The sequence below is a fragment of the Syngnathoides biaculeatus genome, chromosome 5 (genome assembly GCF_019802595.1).
Source record: "Syngnathoides biaculeatus isolate LvHL_M chromosome 5, ASM1980259v1, whole genome shotgun sequence".
In the NCBI taxonomy this organism is placed as follows: Eukaryota; Metazoa; Chordata; class Actinopteri; order Syngnathiformes; family Syngnathidae; genus Syngnathoides; species Syngnathoides biaculeatus.
The window spans coordinates 33218117-33237146 of record NC_084644.1 but is presented as its reverse complement, the minus strand read 5'-3'; the positions used below and the strand labels follow the sequence as shown (position 1 = coordinate 33237146).

General features: G+C 41.8%; 1 protein-coding gene across 6 annotated transcripts in view; it reads right to left on the bottom strand.

Moving 5' to 3' along the window:
- The window catches only part of LOC133500475 (cytochrome b5 reductase 4), a 97853-nt gene extending 80364 nt beyond the window's left edge, over positions 1-17489 (bottom strand). For 3 of the 6 annotated variants that reach the window (XM_061819160.1, XM_061819163.1, XM_061819166.1), the window contains exons 1-9: positions 17394-17489; positions 17021-17145; positions 16764-16917; positions 16214-16314; positions 15780-15864; positions 12174-12252; positions 12023-12080; positions 4526-4619; positions 3749-3781 (exon numbers count right to left, since the gene is read on the bottom strand). In XM_061819160.1, coding sequence (XP_061675144.1) covers positions 3749-3781; positions 4526-4619; positions 12023-12080; positions 12174-12252; positions 15780-15864; positions 16214-16314; positions 16764-16917; positions 17021-17104 — 688 coding nt within the window. In that variant the 5' untranslated portion in view covers positions 17105-17145; positions 17394-17489. Of the gene's footprint in view, positions 1-3748; positions 3782-4525; positions 4620-12022; positions 12081-12173; positions 12253-15779; positions 15865-16213; positions 16315-16763; positions 16918-17020; positions 17146-17212; positions 17268-17393 lie in introns of all 6 variants that reach the window. The other 3 variants (XM_061819164.1, XM_061819165.1, XM_061819162.1) reach the window with 2 other exon arrangements.
- Positions 17490-19030: the final 1541 nt, after the last annotated feature.

Sequence of the window (19030 nt, the reverse complement as noted above, 5' to 3'; positions counted from 1 at the left end):
TCGTTGTTCCATTAGTTTTACCTCCGGGGAAGGTGGCTCGTTGTTCCTTCATGTTAGCCAAAATGCCTGCTCGTTGCATTGCTGGACATTGCTTGAACACTCGGAAGAATGGAATTACCCTTCATAAGTTTGAAAGAGACCCTGTTATTTGTGAAAAATGGATTGCTTGTGTGCAGAGGACGAGAGCTTTGTGGGTTCCAAATCACAGGTAGGTGTGTATTCAACTACTAAAAAAAAAATAATAGTTTGGGGGGGGACCACATAATCGGTTTCTCTCATAATGTAGCAAAAGATCCGCGTATGAAATATGTCGATGTCGACTTTGAACATACCCCTAAAAGCAACATAGCTAGCTCCACCTCCTCCTTATATGGCATCACGGGCGCCGAAACTCAGCCACTGAGGCGCCGCGTTCGGCGGTGACAGCTTCTGCGAAGGCTGCGCGTCGAGCTTTGCGACGGGGGCGGCTCTTAAGAACCCAGCCGAGAATGCCAAAAAAAAAAAAAAAAAACGCCCCGGCTTGACTGTGACTAAAGCAGCAGCACTCGGCTCTGTCATAAGCCACACCAGCCGGCTGCAATGAGCTGCGATGGCTCAGCTGCGATGGCTCATCTGCGCCGCGGGAGTTGTGTGAAAAGAACTTCGCTGTCTAAGGGGCGTCGGAAAAATGCGAATATCTCTGTTGTTCGGCTTCGTAGTAGCAGGCACTGCGCGTTTTCAACGGCGGAAGTGACGATGAGGTCAAGGACAGATGACGCGACTAATATGGCGACCACTTGGATGTCGAGGGACACTCAATTGCGCAACTTTGTGAATGGATGACGCGGTCTCCGCTCACCTTTTTTTTCCCGTATAGATATTGAAGTGAATACTGTTATATGTATTTTTCATTACAATATCTATTTTAGAATGTTTATAGGGATGACACCCGGGCTTTAAAAGAGTCAGCACATAAGATACACAATTCTCACATTACCTAGTCTATGTTAAAGTTATAGTCAGATAAAAACAATCAAATATACAAAGTCAACACATAAGAATACAGAATTTACATCCTAATTTATGTTAAGATCGATAAAAGCTATCAAACAGTACAAAGATAAGGTACAGAAACCACATACAATCTGTGTGAAAATATAATGGCTATGACGATTCAAAGGATATGTGGATGTAAGGGATTAGGTAAGGTTGTTAGCGCGCTAGGGTAACTTGGGCCGAGCAGGTTCAACGCAGACGACACTGCTCGTATTTGGGTACTAACATAAGACTTGTTAAATTTCCTATAAGTCCTCATGTCCCTTGTTGTACACGTTTAGGTTGTTCACGTTATGAAGTTACTCACGTTCGATGTTTCTTACAGCATAGTTTGATCGCAAACGCGACTCATTGTTAGCCAGCTAAGCTAAGGTGGTCTGGGGCTATAAGCAAGTTTAAATTGACGCTTCCACTCGCCCAACTTCCTACTAAGTACTCACGGTCCTTGTATACCAAACGTAGGTTTTGCAGGTCGTATAAGTACTCATGATTTATGTTTACCTCCTCAGCAAATATATGATGTTCCCGAGCTAGGCTAGGCTCGGCCGCGCAGCTTCAACGCGATTGAATACGGCTCCAATTTGGGTACTAAGATTATACAGATGATGATTTTAGTCCACTGAAGTCATCACCAGGGGTGTCCCACGTCGGGTTTCACAGCATTCGGTCCAAATTCAGAAGGATTTAGTTACTGAATGGTCGTGCAGTTTGGAGCCTACTCGATTTGTTGCCATGCGTTCGTGAACAGGAGTGTAGTTCTGATCACAATACTTATTTTAAAATATGATTTTTGTGTCAGTGGCACTTTAATCTATTAATCGTTACACAAGACCACCACCATCTGCATCAGTTTATGTTTGTCTTCAGTGGAAAAGGTAGGTACGTGATTAATACCACATTTGTGCTACGTAACAGGCCACCCTCACGGAATGGTGAGGGCGTTTAAAAAAATAGCAGAATATGGCAACGACTGAGTATCTATAAAAGTACCGTCTCACAGGTTGAAAAACTGTTCAGAAAAACACCAGTTGAATATTTTGTTGGCATTACTGCAGCGAACAGTAATATTAAGAGGTTGGTGATCATTGAATGCTCATTCTCATTTCTTTATCCAAGCAGACACTACTTTATCAGACCACGGCCACGCTGCAGCACGTTGCTTGGCACACTCGTCTCCTTTGCCAAGTAGTGACGGGAGCACCCGTGTCTCAACGGGGAATGCCTCGCGAAGGTCTTTGCTTACCAAACAGCAGCCACCGCTGCTGGTACCAGAGCAGAGTTTGTCCCCTGCAGTATTTTGCAGAGTATAATTTGCAGCTTAAAGAGCCACTGTCATTAAATGCATGATTTTTAGTATGTTATTAATGAAAAAACAGCAACCGACATGGACCCATGCGTTTTTTTTTTTTCCCCACCACAAAACATGATTTTGACGTATACAGCTTTTTGTAACTCCTGCCATGAAAATCCTCTTGAGGAATTTGTTTTCCAGAAGAAGCAGGAAGTGACGTACATGGCAGAACCGCCGTCAAGTGGACTCGTTTGTTTCTATTAGTTTTACCTCTGGGAAGGTAGCTCGTTGTTCCTTCATGTTAGCCAAAATGCCGGCTCGTTGCATATATGGACATTGCGTGAACACTGGGGAGGATGGATTTACTCCTCATAAGTTTGCAAGAGACCCGGTTCATCGTGAAAAATGTGTTGCACGAGTGCAAAGGACGAGAGCTTCGTGGGTTCCAAATGACAGGTAGGTGTGTATACAGCTACTAAAAAAAATGTCACGGCTTCGGCTGCGGTGGCTCATCTTTGGCGTCGAGGTGGCTTATCACCTTCGCCTTGTGGTGAAACCCAAGCCGGCCACCAGCCTTCTCGACCGGGTTGGCTCATCGCAGCGCCGGGCCGCGATGGCTCATCTCCACCACGGAAGTGGATTGGACAGGGAGGCAGTTTGGCCATGATCGCATATCATCTGAATAGAAACAATAGGGTAATATTGCCCCGGTAACTTCACTCGATTGTGTGATGTTCTCTTCTTCGAAAAGAGCTTCCGTGTCAGAAGGGGCATGTTCGTCTCCCATAGAAGGGGGCACAGCGTGTTTTCAATGGTGAATGTCCGGGGTGACGGACAGGAGATGCAGCCAATATGATGACCACTTGGACGTCGTTCAATGACATCTGCATGGATGACACGCTCGCCACTCATATTTATTTATGAATAATGTTTTTGTATTTTTCATTACAATATCTATATTAGAATGTTTATAGGGATGACACTTTACCTTTAAAGTGTTGCAATCCATGTTTACCTTTATGTCTACACACCTAACATGGCTCCTAAAAGAAAAGTAGTCCGATAACATATTGCTGTCTAGTATGGCAGATTTTTTTCAGACTGCCGACAACTGCACACATGTACAGCATAATTAAATCAAATATATCAAAAACTAAACCCTTTAATGTCATCATATGACTGTGCATACAACGAAATAAGTGCTTCTCCAGAAGTTTCTTATACGAATAAAAAAAAGAACATCTTAGTGACGGTTGAAACTTTTAATCTATTTTCCTCACTTTGATGAAGTGACCACATTTTGGAGACTATACAAATATAGCCCTTTCCATTGCCTGTCATATTCTAATGTTTGTTGATGGATATGAGAACCTTTAAAATGTGCCGAAAGCCCATGTATATTAGCAACTTAAGGTATCTTACCAGCAATGTCTCCATCAACATTATCCAAAAGACCTAAAACAACAAGATTTTACAATAAATCTCTGGGACAATGAGCATATTTGTTAACTATAAGAGTAAATTGTGTAAATGCTTTGGGAGTAAAATCATTTGAAGCTCAACAGAGAACCAAAGCCGTCGGACAAATTCTGGACACTTTGAATTCACGGCGCTGCTATGCAGTGATTAAGGTTCCCAAATTTTAGACCTCCATAATGTGACTCAAACATGAATTTAATACAAAAAGTGTCAATTTCATTTTAAAAAAAAAAAAAAAAAGCTTTTTTCAGTGTTGAGGTAAGGCCTCTCATACAGGTACTTCTGCTTTTTTCAGCTTTGTCCATATTTGGCTAAGACCACCCCTTTTCCTTTGGTTGGTTGCCTCTTTATAAACAGTAAAATAAACAGGTCTCAAACAATGCTCCATCTTGTGATCAGATTTATTTATTTTTAAACTAACCGACTGGCCCAAAAATCCTGACTGTGTAAAGCCTAATATATAGTGTGGTTTGTGAAGAAAATATCCCTTGCATATGTTAAACTTTGGAAATAGTAAATTATGTTGCATTAAATTGCGACATTATGTTATGTTGGGAAACAATACGGAAACAGCCATTTTCCAGACTTTCTACGCCTTTACCTAAAACTACATTCTAACAATTACATATTAATTTTCATAATAAACATCTTATACAACCAACTAACAAATACAATGTTTTTGTATGAAAAAGTACAATTTCAACTGCCATGTCTACTCACGTAAATGTAGCATGTACGACATTTTTCCAAGGAGCACTTCTACACGTAGTATGCCAGCTTCAAGATCAACAATGGTTGATTCCATGTTGGGTACCTAGAAAATGACAATAACGCATGAAAAAAGTAAATACATACAGTGAAGAAAATAAGTATTTGAACACCCTGCTATATTGCAAGTTCTCCCACTTAGAAATCATGCAAATGAAATTTTTATCGTAGGTGCGTGTCCACTGTGAGAGAGACAATCTAAAAATAAAAAAAAGAAATCACAAGGTATGATTTTTTTTTTTTAACGATTTGTGTGATATAGCAGCAAATACGTATTTGAACACCGGTCTATCAGCTGGAATTCTGATCCTCAAAGACCTGTTAGTCCGCTTTTAAAAGTCCACCTCCACTCCATGTATTATCCTTAATCAGATGCACCTGTGTGAGGTCGTTAGCTGCATAAAGACATATGTCCACCCCGTACAATCAGTAAGACACTTGTAACATGGCCATGACCAAAGAGCTGTCCAAAGACACAAGAGACAAAACTGTACAACTCCACACAGTTGGAAAGGGCTACAGAGAAATTGACAAGCAGCTTGGTGAAAAAAGGTCAACTGTTGGAGCAATCTTGGAAAAATGGAAGAAGCTAAACATGGCGGTTATTCTCAATCGGAGTGGAGCCCCATGAAAGATATCACTTTGTGGGGTCTCAATGATCCTTAGAAAGGTGAGGAATTAGCCCAAGACTACACAACAGGACTTGGTCAATGACCTGAAAAGAGCTGGGACCACCGTTTCCAAGGTCACTGTTGGTAATACACTAACGCGTCATGGTTTGAAATCACGCACGGCACAGAAGGTTCCCCTGCTTAAACTAGCACATGTCAAGGCCCGTCTTGAGTTTGCCAATGACCATTTGGATGATACAGAGGAGTCGTGGGGGAACGTTTTGTGGTCAGATGAGACCAAAATGATGAGTTCCATCCCAACAACACCATCCTTACTGTGAAGCATGGCAATGGTAGCATCATTCTTTGGGAGTGTTTTTCCACACATGGGCCATCTATTGTGAGATTTGGGGGAACAACCTCTTTCCCTCAGTCAGAGCATTGAAGATGGGTCTTTCAACAGTCAATGACCCGAAGCACGTAGCTGGGAAAACCAAGGAGTGCCTCCGTAAGAAGCATATAAAGATTCTGCCGTGGCCGAGCCAGTCTCCAGGCCTTAACTCTATAGTAAATCTTTGGAGGAGGCTGAAACTCTGTGTTTCCCAGCGACAGCCCAGAAAGTTGTCTGATCTGTTTGGGTACATGATGATTATCCATTTTACCCTTCTTTTTTTCTTGCCACTTTTGCCACATTTTTTACCTATAGCACCTTGTGAAAGTATTCACCCCCCCTTGAACTTTTCAACCCTTCACCAAATTTCAGGCTTCAAACAAAAGATAAAATTTACATTTTTTTGTCAAGAATCAACAAGTGGGACACAAACGTAAAGTGGAAAGAATTTTATTAGATATTTTATACTTTTTTAATAAATAAAAAAAAATGAAAAGTGGGGCGTGCAATATTATTTGGCCCCTTTACTTTCAGTGCAGCAAACTCACTCCAGAGGTTCAGTGAGGATCTCTGAATGATCCAATGTTGATTGATGATGATAAATAGAATCCACCTGTGTGTAATCAAGCCTCCGTATAAATGCACCTACTCTGTGATAGTCTCAGGGTTCTGTTTAAAGTGCAAAGAGCATCATGAAGATCAAAGAACAGACCGGGCAGGACCGAGATACTGTAGTGGAGAAGTTTAAAGCCGGATTGGGATACAAAAGATTTTCCAACCTTTAAACATCTCAAGGAGCACTGTGCGAGCAATCATATTGAAATGGAAGGAGTATCAGACCACTGCAAATCTACCAAGACCCGGCCGTCGCTCTAAACTTTCTCCTCGAACAAGGACAAGACTGCTCAGAGATGCAGCCAAGATGCCCATGATCACTCTGGATGAACTGCAGAGATCTACAGCTGAGGTGGGAGAGTCTGTCCATAGGACAACAATCAGTCGTACACTGCACAAATCTGGCCTTTATGGAAGAGTGGCAAGAAGAAACCCACTTCTCAAAGACATCCATAAAAAGTTTCGTTTAAAGTTTGCTACAAGTCACCTGGGAGATACACCAATCATGTTGAAAAAGGTGCTCTGCTCAAATGAAACCAAAATCGAAATTTTTAGCCACAATGTAAAATGATATGTTTGGCATAAAAGCAACAGCTCATCACCGTGAACACACTATCCCCATTGTCAAACATGGTGGTGGCAGCCTCATGGTGGAAGATGGTTAAAATTGATGGGAAGATGAATGGAGCCAAATACAGAACCATTCTGGAAGAAAACCTGTTGGAGTCTGCAAAAGACCTGAGACTGGGACAGAGATTTATAGACCAACAGGATAATGATCCAAAACAAAGCCAAATCTCCAATGGAATGGTTCACAAATAAACGTATCCAGGTGTTAATATGACCAAGTCAAAGTCCAGACCTGAATCCAATCGAGAATCTGTGGGCAGACCTGAAGACTGTTGTTCACAAATGCTCTCCATCCAACATCACTGAGCTCGAGCTGTTTTGCAAGGAAGATTGGGCGAGAATTTCAGTCTCTTGATGTGCAAAACTGATAGAGACATACCCAAAGCGATTTGCAGCTGTAATTGCAACAAAAAGGTGGCACTACAAAGTACCAATGCAAGGGGGCCGAATAATATTACACGCCCCATTTCTCGATTTTTTTTGTTATAAAAGGTTAAAACATCCACTGAATTTCATTTTGCTTCGATTGAGTCCCACTTGTTGTTGATTCTTGACTTTTATATCTTTATGTTTCAAGCCTGAAATGTGGCAAAAGGTTGAAAAGTTCAAGGGGGTCGAATACTTTCACAAGGCACTGTATGAACATGTTTTCTTCCAAAATGTGCAAATCAACCCCAGAACAAAAACTAAAGACGTTGAGAAGATGCTGGAGAATTTAGTAAGAAAGTGTCATTCCCCACAGTGAAACAATTGCTGCACCAACACAGGTCATGAAAGGGTACTCTACGAGAATGAAGACATTACTCCGAAAGGAACATGAAAAACCCAGGTTAAAGTTTGCAAAAAGACACCAAGTCTATGATCTTAACTTCTGGAGACATGTCCTGTGGTCCAATGAAACTAGAGTGGAGCTATTTGGCCATAATGACCAATGTTATATCTGGAGGAAAAAAAAGGGGAAACTTGGGAGACTTGAGAACAACATACTAACTGTGAAGCACGGACGTTGCATCATGTTGTGGGGCTGTTTTGGTGCAGTAAGAACGAGAGTTCTTCATAAAATAAACTCCATCAGGAAGAAAGAACATTACATAGAGATATTAAGGCAACGTCTCAAGACATGGGCCATGAAGCTAAAACGTGGGTGCGAATGAGTCTTCCAAATGGACAATGACTCTAAGCATGCTGCAAAAATGGTTAAAAAGTGGCTACAGGATAGCAAAGTCAATCTTTTAGAGTGGCCATCACAAAGCCCTGATCTGAATCTCAGCGAAAATATATGGGCAGATCTGAAAAGCCGTGTGCGAGCAAGACAACCAACAAATCTGAGTCAGTTACACCACTTCTGTCAGCAAGAATGGGCCGGGGTTTCAGCAGAGTACTGTCAGAAGCTGGCAGAAGTTACCAAAAACTTTGATGTCATGCAGTTCAAAGGACAGGCTACTTGAAACTAATGAAATGTATGTAAACTTTTGCCCTCGAAGAAAACTATAACTTTGTCTGAGAAACTAATTATTGTGACAGTTAATTAATTATGGTGATCCTGACTGCTCTGAAACAGCAGAGGTTTCGTCTGATTTGACTGCAGTGAGACAAAAAAATTAAATGTATGTTTTGGCACAGTGAATGTAAACTTCTGGCGTCTAGGGTATATGCGACTTTTTAGTTATGTCTCATATTCATCCTTAATATAAGTGTGTCAAGTGTCTCACTGCACTTCATAATGTCAAGACACACAATAATGGACATATACAAGTTCGAAATTCAAATTTTTTTCAAAAGGTTCCAACAAAAGTATTTAGTTGTAAATTTAAGCCCACTGCATATTTTGAAAACAAAATTAACAAGAAATCACGTTTTGCTCATTTGTTCACCATCTTATATTCAAATCACAAATTTCTTTTCATTTTTTTCTTTTTAAAGCAAACCCCCATTTATGCTGAGATTGATTTACCATAATTTTTCATATATAATGCATCCTGAAGTATAATGCGGACCCCCAAAGTTGACCTAAGAAAAATCTGGAAACCCCTTTGACCAATGTACAATGAGCACGAGCAATTTGCTGCTATTCGTATGCTCAAAATATTGGGAATTATCTGTATTTAGGTTTGTACTTGTATTGTTTTTCAAAAAATTGTCTATGCAACAAGCAATAATAATCTTTGTGCATGTGCTGCTGTAGCAGTAATAAATACAGTGAAGAAAATAAGTATTTGAACACCCTGTTTTATTGCAAGTTCTCCCACTTGGAAATCATGGAGGGGTCTGAAATTTTCATCGTAGGTCCATGTCCACTGTGAGAGAGATAATCCTAAAAGAAAAATCCAGAGATCACAATGTATGATTTTTTTAATTTGTGTGATACAGCTGCACATAAGTATTTGAACACCTGAGAAAACCAGTGGCCTGTCTTTGTAATTACAGATGTCAAACGTTTCTTGTAGTTGTTCACCAGGTTTGCACACACTGCAGGAGGGATTTTGGCCCACTCCTTCACACAGATTTCTAGATCAGACAGGTTTCTGGGCTGTCGCTGAGAAACACGGAGTTTCAGCTCCCTCCAAAGATAGAAAGATCTATTGGGTTTAGATTTCGAGACTGGGTAAGGTACGCTAGAACCTTGATATGTTTCTTACGGAGCCACTCCATATGGTTTTTCTGGCTGTGCGCTTCGGGTCATTGTTATGATGAAAGACCCAGCCACGACCAATCAATGCTCTGACTGAGGGAAAGAGGTTGTTCCCCATACTTTCACAACACATGGCCGCGGTCATCCTCTCCTAAATACAATGCAGTCGTCCTGTCCCATGTGCAGAAAAACATTCCCAAAGCATGATACCATCCTTCATCGTAAGGATGCTATTCTTTGGATGGAACTCATTTGTTTTCCTCCAAGCACAGTTTGTGGAATTATGACCAAATACTGATAGTTAGCAAGTCCTTTCTTGTGTACTTGAGTCCCTAACACCCGAAAAACTAACAAACATACACAATACCAGGGAGAGCATGCTGAAGGCTGCCACATTGGTCGGCACATTCTTGAATATAAAGATAAAGAAAGAAAGAATATAAGAAGCATCTGAGTCATCTCCAATCTGAAAAAGATAGCACCTTTCACTGCATCGCTCTGGAACTCATTGACGAGCTGGTCCAGTTCGGGTGCCTCCTGCATTGCATTACGAACAATGATCCCAGCATGTCATCTTCTGTGCCATCCATGGCGTTTGTGAGGAAACATTTTTTGAATTCGAAGAGTCTTGGTTTCCTATATTCCTCATTATTGTCAGCCCTTTGATGTGAAGCTCCACAGTCCTAATAGCACAGCTTCATACCCTACATCTCTGGTTATGAGCTGAGGGTCATTACGGAAAGAACAAGATCCCAGATACAAGCAGCCAAAATGAGTTTCCTGCAGTGGATGTCTTCAGTCTCCCTGAGAGACGGGGTTAGAAGCTTAGTCATCCAGGAGAGAGTCGAGTTGCTGCTCCTCTGCACTGAGAGGAGCCAGAAGAGGTGGCTGAGGCATCTGATTCGGATCCCTCCTTGGTGAAGCCACTTTCGTTTTGTGGACAGAGGATTGCAGAAAAACAGCCTGGTCACAATGACTAAGAGGAAGGAAGGGAGCTGATGGGGCGGCAAAAAAATGAAACTTTTGGACATGATCAAAGACCGCAGAAGCTACGTTTGTGTGGATCCATAATGGTGTGAATGAATCAGCAGCATGCCACATCAAGAACGATGTGGTAAGCATCAACCTGAAGCTGCAATGAAGCATTCAACCCTGAGGACGAGGCTTTTCGGAAACAAAGGTTGCTTTGAAAATTTTCAAAAGCGTGCGACAATATGGTATGAGTTAAGGAATTGTATTGACGGCATTATGTCCTTGTACAGGGTGTTGGATTAAATGGATTAATTGTACATAAAGTTGCTCATATTTGCTTTTCTTTTTTGCTTTGAATGGTCTTTTACTAAGCTTAATATGCTTCGATTGACTTGCGTTTGCTTTGTTTCCTTATTGACTCACGGTTGCTTTATTTGTCAAGCGTTTGTTACGTTTCGGAACGCCCTAAGGAAAAAGACGATTTGTGGCGATTTGGCCATAATGTCCTCACGAGCCAAAGTTCCTCTTGTCAAGGAGGGGGCGCCACACCGGGGAAATTGAAGTGATGCAACAGCGGCGCGCCTGAAGTGACGTCACAACGCGCAACAGGCATTTGATGCTATATGAGAAGACCAGGTGTTTGCTTTGAGACTTTCTGTAATGCACTAAAAATCTCATTTTATTATTATATAGACACTTGTATTCCTGTAATCTTTGTCTCAAGTGGGCAATGTATAAATGCTGTACTGTTAATTAAACATTCTGGTACCCACACGGCAGCCCCAGCAGAACAGAAGTGGGTGCCACGGTGGCGCGCCGGAAGTGATGTCAAAACAAGGTGTCGTGGGCATTCGGTGCTACACGAGAAGACCACACAATTGCTTTGTTTGCGACCTTCTGAACTGCAATAAAAAAATGTTGATTATTAACTGGACACTTGTGTAATTGTTGTCTCAAATGGACAAAGTATAAATGCTGTATTGTAGATTAAACATTCTGGTACCCACATGGGAGCTCCAGCAGAGGTTTCTGAGTGATGAATGGTGAATATACAGTGATATAATACAGTAAGTGTTTTATAATGTATCATTATATTATACATTTATAAGAATTTATATATTTATAAGGTTTTATAATTAAAGATTTAACTAAATACCTGTTTTGTCTCAAATATACAAAAGTACAAAAACTGTTTTGTGTAGCTTAAACATCCCGGTACCTACATAAACATACATCCCCGCTACTTCATGGTAGTTCATTTTTCGCGGGTGGTTCTGGTACTGTGAAAAATGAGGGATGACTGTATTCCTCTCTGCGTTGAGCGTCATCACATAGCATCTTACAAACACTCAAAAATATGCAAGCATACATGATAACAATGTTACCAGTGTGTTCAAGTATACTTCATCGGACAAGTTACACAACAATTGTGCACAAAAGTTATGCTGAACATTTTAGAGAAAATTTAAGACTTAAGTGTGTCTCATGGTTGTAAAAATGTGGCATTTATCTTACATAGGTATGTTAATACTGCATCCATCATTCGTGGATTTTTGTTATACGCAGGGGCATAAGGAACATATGGGGGAACACTGTACCATCCTTTGGGCATCAATAACCAGGTGTAGTGTTTTTGCAGTTTGGAACCAGTGAAACCTGCATGGACAACAGACAGATGAAACAGGAGGGGGGAAATACATAAATTTCACATTGGTTTTAACTATGTTGCAAAGTTGTTGTTTTTTTTACCGAGGTCGAGAGTCTTTGATGCCCAGAGGAGACACTTGGTTAGATGGGGTGAAGACTGGTAGAGTTGGAGTGTTAATTGCTAAGAAGAAAACAGAGGTAAGGGAGAGGATTGACAAAATTATATTTAAAAAAAAAAAAAAAAAATTGTACCTCAATTAAATAAACAGTGAAGAAAATAAGTATTTGAACATCCTGCTATATTGCAACTTCTCTCACTTTGACATCATTGAAGGGTCTGAAATTTTCATCATAGGTCCATGTCTACTATGAGAGGTATAATCTAAAAAAAAAATCCAGTAATCACAATGTATGATTTTTTTTGTGTGATATAGCTGCAAATAATAACTTGAACACCTGATAAAACCAGGTACAGTAACCTTTGTTTGCAATTACAGAGGTCAAACATTTCCTGTAGTTGTTCACCAGGTTAGCACACACTGCAGGAGGGATTTTGGCACACTCCACAAAGATCTTCTCTAGATCAGACAGGTTTCTGGGCTGTCGCTGAGAAACACAGAGATTCATCTCCCTCCAAAGATTTTCTATTGGGCTTAGGTCTGGAGACTGGGGAGGCCACGCCAAAACCTTGATATGCTTCTTACGGAGCCACTCCTTGATTTTCCTGGCTGTGTACTTCGGGTCATTGTCATGTTGAAAGACCCAGCCACGATCCATCTTCAATGCTGTGACTGAGGGAAAGATGTTGTTCCCCAAAATCTCACAATATAGGTCATCCTCTCCTGACTACAGTGCAGTCGTCCTGTCCCGTATGCAGAAAAACACCAACAAAGCATGATGCTACCATCCCCATGCTTCACAGTAGGGATGGTGTTCTTGGGATGGAACTCATCGTTTGTCTTCCTCCAAACACGGTGAGTGGAATTATGACCAAAAAGTTCCATTTTGGTCTCATCTGACCACAAAACTTTCTCCCATGACTCCTATGTATCATCCAAATGGCCATTGGCAAACTTAAGACATGCCCTGACATGTGCTGAATTGACCAGGGGAACATTTCGTGCCATGCATGATTTCAAACCATGATGTCTTAGTCTCTTACCAACAGTCACCTTGAAAAAGGTGGTCCCAGTTCTTTTCAGGTCATTGACCAAGTCCTGTCATGTAGTCCTGGGCTGATTCTTGAGATTGACCGTCATGTTTAGCTTCTTACATTTTCTAATGATTGCTCCAACAGTGGACCTTTTTCCACCAAGCTGCTTGGCGATTTCTCCCCAGCTATTTCCAGCTGTGTGGAGTTGTACAATTTTGTCTTTGGTGTCTTTGGACAGCTCGGTGGTCTTGGCAATGTTACAAGTTTGAATCTTACTGATTGTACGGGGTGGACAGATGTCTTCATGCAACTAACGACCTCACATAGGCGCATCTGATGCAGGATAATACATGGAGTGGAGGTGGACTTTTAAAGGTGGACTAACAGGTCATTGAGAGTCAGAATTGTACGTGATAGACACATGTTAAAATACTTATTTGCAGCTGTTTCACACAAATAAATCGTTTAAAGAAAAAAATATATATATACATTGTGATTTCTGGATTTTTCTTTTTAGATTCTCTCTCGCACAGTGGACATGCACCTGTAATGAAAAGTTCACACCCCTCCATGATTTCTTAGTGGGAGAACTTGCAATATAGCAGGGTGTTCAAATAGCCATTTTCTTCACTGTATATTATAGCTTCTCCCACTTGGAAATCATGGAGGGCTCTGAAATTTTCATCGTAGGTGCAGGTCCACTGTGAGAGAGATAATCTAAAAAGAAAAATCCAGAAATTACAATGTATGATTTTTAAAAACATTTTATTTGTGATGCAACTGCAAATAAGTATTTGAACACCTGAGAAAACCAATGTTAATATTTGGTACAGTACCCTTTGTTTACAATTACAGAGTTCAAACCTTTCCTGTAGTTGTTCAACAGGTTTGGACACATTGCAGGAGGGATTTTGGCCCACTCCTCCACACAGATCTTCTTTAGATCACACAGATTTCTGGGCTTTCGCTGAGAAACACGAAGTTTCAGCTCCCTTCAAAGATTTTCTATTGGGTTTACGTCTGGAGACTGGCTAGTCCACACCAGAACCTTTGTATGCTTCTTATGGAGGCACTCCTTGGTTCTCGTGACTGTGTACTTCAGGTCATTGTCATGTTGAAAGACCCAGCCACGACCCATCTTCAATGCTGTGACTGAGGAAAAGAAGTCTCATCTGACCACAAAACTTTCTCCCATGACTCCTCTGTGTCATCCAAATGGTCAATGGCAAACTTAAAGGGAAATTTGAGAGGTTTGGTTCAACAATGTGTCCAAAAGGTCATGTAATATGTACTGTATCTTGATAATGTAATTGATGGTTCTTCAGATGGAAATGACGCAGTCTGGCGAACGAGCTGCGGCTGTAAATAATGTTGAATGTTCGGATGGTTCTTCGGCCGCAATGATGCGGGGCCCAGCCCACGTCTACGCCGCTCGGCGGGGCCCAGCCCACGTCTACGCCGCTCGGCGGGGCCCAGCCCACGTCTACGCCGCTCGGCGGGGCCCAGCCCACGTCTACGCCGCTCGGCGGGGCCCAGCCCACGTCTACGCCGCTCGGCGGGGCCCAGCCCACGTCTACGCCGCTCGGCGGGGCCCAGCCCACGTCTACGCCGCTCGGCGGGGCCAGCCCACGTCTACGCCGCTCGCGGGGCCCAGCCCCGTCTACGCCGCTCGCGGGGCCCAGCCCCGTCTACGCCGCTCGGCGGGGCCCAGCCCACGTCTACGCCGCTCGGCGGGGCCCAGCCCACGTCTACGCCGCTCGGCGGGGCCCAGCCCACGTCTACGCCGCTCGGCGGGGCCCAGCCCACGTCTACGCCGCTCGGCGGCGCTCGCTCGTCATTCCCATCCGAAGAATCGTTTGAATATTCAACATTATTTACAGCAACAGGTTCAAATCTGTATGGAAGTATTCCTCCGTCTTCCCGATCAACTGCTATTTCTTCATCAGATGAGGATAAATCCGTGAAATCAGCGCTGGGCATAATGATGTCCCATGTAATCAAGCCTTTGGTGTGGCACCTCATATGTCACTTCCGCGCACATAGGTCACGTGACTCGCCAAAATGGCGGCGCCCCTGAAAATAGTCGATAATCTTCTCAAAGCACCATTAAATGAGAGGATGAACATTACATTGTCATACAGTACATATTACAGTTGCATACAGTTGGAAGTTGCATATTGTTTCATCAACCCTTTATTTCCCTTGACACAATACCTTCATATTTGCCCAGGGTAAGCTCAAGTCCTAAATTACAATGTGTTCCAAATATAGTATACTATTACAAAAGTATATTCATCGGATGAACCCTAAACAAATACAATCACATCAGTCAGAGGCAACACTTAATATTGATTTACTAATCTCTATGATTACTTCCAAAACTGTATAGTCATTCAAGGTGAGTCAGCTGAGTATTTTTTTTAATTGTAAATACAATTCACTTGGTCATTTTATACATAGTGGATCCACACTATTCATGGTGCATAGGGACTAAGTTGACCACAAATAGGGAAAATCTGTGGAAAATTGATGCCCAGTAACCTCCAATTAAATACCTTTCATCGGTTGAGTGGGCTTCGTTGCCATCCTGCCCACCAGACACTCTTTCAACATGGACTCATAGTTTACCCAACGATGGACCTGCAGACAAACACTTTGAGTTTTTTTATTTTTTTGCAATGGAAAATGGATGAATGGCAATAATTTAAAATATAAGACAAACCCAATGTTCAAGTAAACGTGCGAAACACTTTTTTAATGTAAAATATAGTAAGTTCTTTTTTAATATAATATATAGTGAGTTTCTTTCGGCTTGTCCCATTAGGGGTCGCCACAGTGTGACATCTCAGATGAACGCTCATATTTGCTCACAACCCTTGGTTTACCAAACCAATGCTCTAACCGCTGAGCTATGGGGCCTCTATCTATCTATATCTATCTATCTATCTATATATATATATATATATATATACATATATAACATCCACACCTGATCAAAGAGGTCAGTGGCATCTATGCCTGCTGCTTTCATCAGCTCATCTTCTCCACCAGGGTGGTAGTCCATGTAGGGAGTGACATTATACACCATACCTACAAAGAGAAATACAAACACAATGCACATTGGTCTGCTGACAGTCACGGGTGTACACTGCCTCGACCAAGTCAGCCTGGAACGGATAGTTGCCAAGTGACAATATTATGTTCAAAAGAATAAAAGGTAGAGAAGTTGATGAACAGGTCATGATATTGCAGTCAGACTCATATTTCCATGAGCTTATGTTGGCATGTGTTTCAGAAGTTGTCAATACCAATATACCAAAATGTGCATATTATAGTTTGAAACCACAGGAGTGGGGAACATTATAAGCACATAGGGAGAAGTTGCATTCGTGTTGGGTTAGATGCTCACTACCATGGCACTTCAGCTTTGCGTGCCTGTCAGTCAAATTAAGTCAACACAAGGTCCTTTCAGTCACAATTTTAGCCAGAAGAGTCCTCAAATTAAATGGTATCTTTCGTGAATGCCTGTGGAAGCTTACCTCGTATACAAGTCCAGCAGTCATTCCTGGTATTGTGTTTCTGCAATTCCTCTTGGGTAACTTCAATCAGACGCCCCCTCAACCCGGTTAGATCTTTAGCACTTTTGGAGAACCGAATCCAGTCCATTATACTGTGACCGGGTTTCAAGGAAACCTTAATTGTAAAGGACAGACATACATGAGGACGCATGAACACTATCCATTAATTCCTATAAACGTTTACAATCAAAAGGTTTCATTAGATGTGTCCTTGTTACCTTGGCACGCCCCGAATGGCCGAGCTTGGCGACTCGCTGTTGGGAGCTCGGCAAAGGGAACGACTGAGTTGGAATGTTCAACATGTTGCGAATGCCTCGAAGGCACCTCACTCTTAGAAGAAAACCTATTCAAAAGAACAAAAATTCACTCAACCTTGCCGCGAAAAAAATATAACTCCAAAAATTCTCAACCTCAGTTCTGATCATCTCTCTCAATCCTGTTAAGCAATCCAACGCACCTACAATTCTATAAGATAGATAACAGGCTAGACATTCAAAAATAATAAGCGTGTCAACAACATAATTTTACAGCTACATCTATGATTAACGACAAAGTTAATTAACCCTTTTAGTAAAACTATATTTGTCTCACGTTCCAATTTTGGCGAGAGGTCACCGTCATCATTCTACGACGGAAGTTCGACCTCTTTTGTTCTTTTCACAGCGTTGGCTGCCAACTTTGTGGAGCATTACCGCCTCCTTCTGTTCCATTTTTGGAACAAAAAAAAAAAAAAGCTTAATTCCATAGATACTACACTATATCAATTTAGTAAAAACTTCTCGTAAATCCTGTGTCCCTTAAAAATCCAAGCAATATTCTAACTCGTGTATTGTCTATTCGTAGGACCCATAACAACCCTTGCCCCGTTTTTTTTTTTTTTTTTTGGTTATACTTTCCCTCAATATCTTTAGTCACATACCACCAACCCCTCATTAATATGTATACTAGTGACTCCTCTTCCTGGCACTCCTTACATAACCAACCTTGACTTAATTTTCGGATCATCTTTACTTAAACCAGTCAACCAACCTTAACCTTAATTCCCTTAAACCCCTTCGTGTGCCAGAACCGATAAAAAAAATTGGACTCGACCACCTTGTTTTGGTACCCCAGTGACACACTGAAGAATTTAGAATAAAATATCTTATCACACACGCAATAAACCTGTCTTGTGTGATTAAGTCAACAAAATGACCCCCGTGACTTATCCCATATTACCAGCAATCCATCAAATCTCTTTTTGTTGGATTGTGTCCTCTTGGGTAGATCGATCTCTCTCTCTCTCTCTCTCTCTCTCTCTCTCTCCTCTCTCTCTCTCTCTCTCTCTCACTCTCTCTCTCTCTCTCTCTCTCTCTCTCTCTCTCTCTATCTCTCTCTCTCTCTCTCTCTCTTTCTCTCTCCTTTTTTAAATCAGTAAACACCTTGGTCCTAGATCCTCTCTTTTCACATTAGCACCTTGATTGACAAGCAGAGTAGCAAAGTAGCAAAGGGACAAATATTTGGAGAAAGCTGTCATTTCGTGGAAACAGCAATTGAAGATCATTTCTATCTTTAATGTCCAGGGCTGGATAATTACTGTCACAATATAGTCTACATTGAGGCCCCATAGCTCAGTGGTTCGAGCATTGATTTGGTAAACCAGGGGTTGTGAGTTTATATCTCACTGGAGCCTCGAGTCCCAATGAGGGGTTGCGTCAGAAAGGGCATCCAGAGTAAAAACTGTGCCAAACAAATACGAGTGCTCATCTGAGATGTCATGCTGCAGTGACCCCTCATGGGCTAAGCTGAAGGAAACTTACAATAGAGTCTACATCATGTTTTTATGTTCCGAGTGGAATTAATTTCAACTCAAATATGAAGATTCATCCATTTTCTGAGCAGCTTATCCTCACAGGGCTTCAGGAGTGCTGGAGATGATCCCAGCTATCATTGAGCAAGAGGCAGAGTATGGCCTGAACTGGTTACCAGCCAATCCTAGGGCACAAAGAGACAATCACACCAACGGGCAATTCAGAGTCTCCAATCAATGCATGCTTTTAGCATGTGGGAGGAAATCGGTGCGCCTAGAAAAAACCCACGCAGGCATGGGGAGAGCATGCATATTCCACACAGCTGTGGCCAGGATTTTGACCCTGATCCGCTGAAATGTGAGTCCAACATTCTAATCAGTTGCTTTAGTGTTCCACTGTGCTGCCAAATATAAACAACCAACAACAACTCTTACTAAG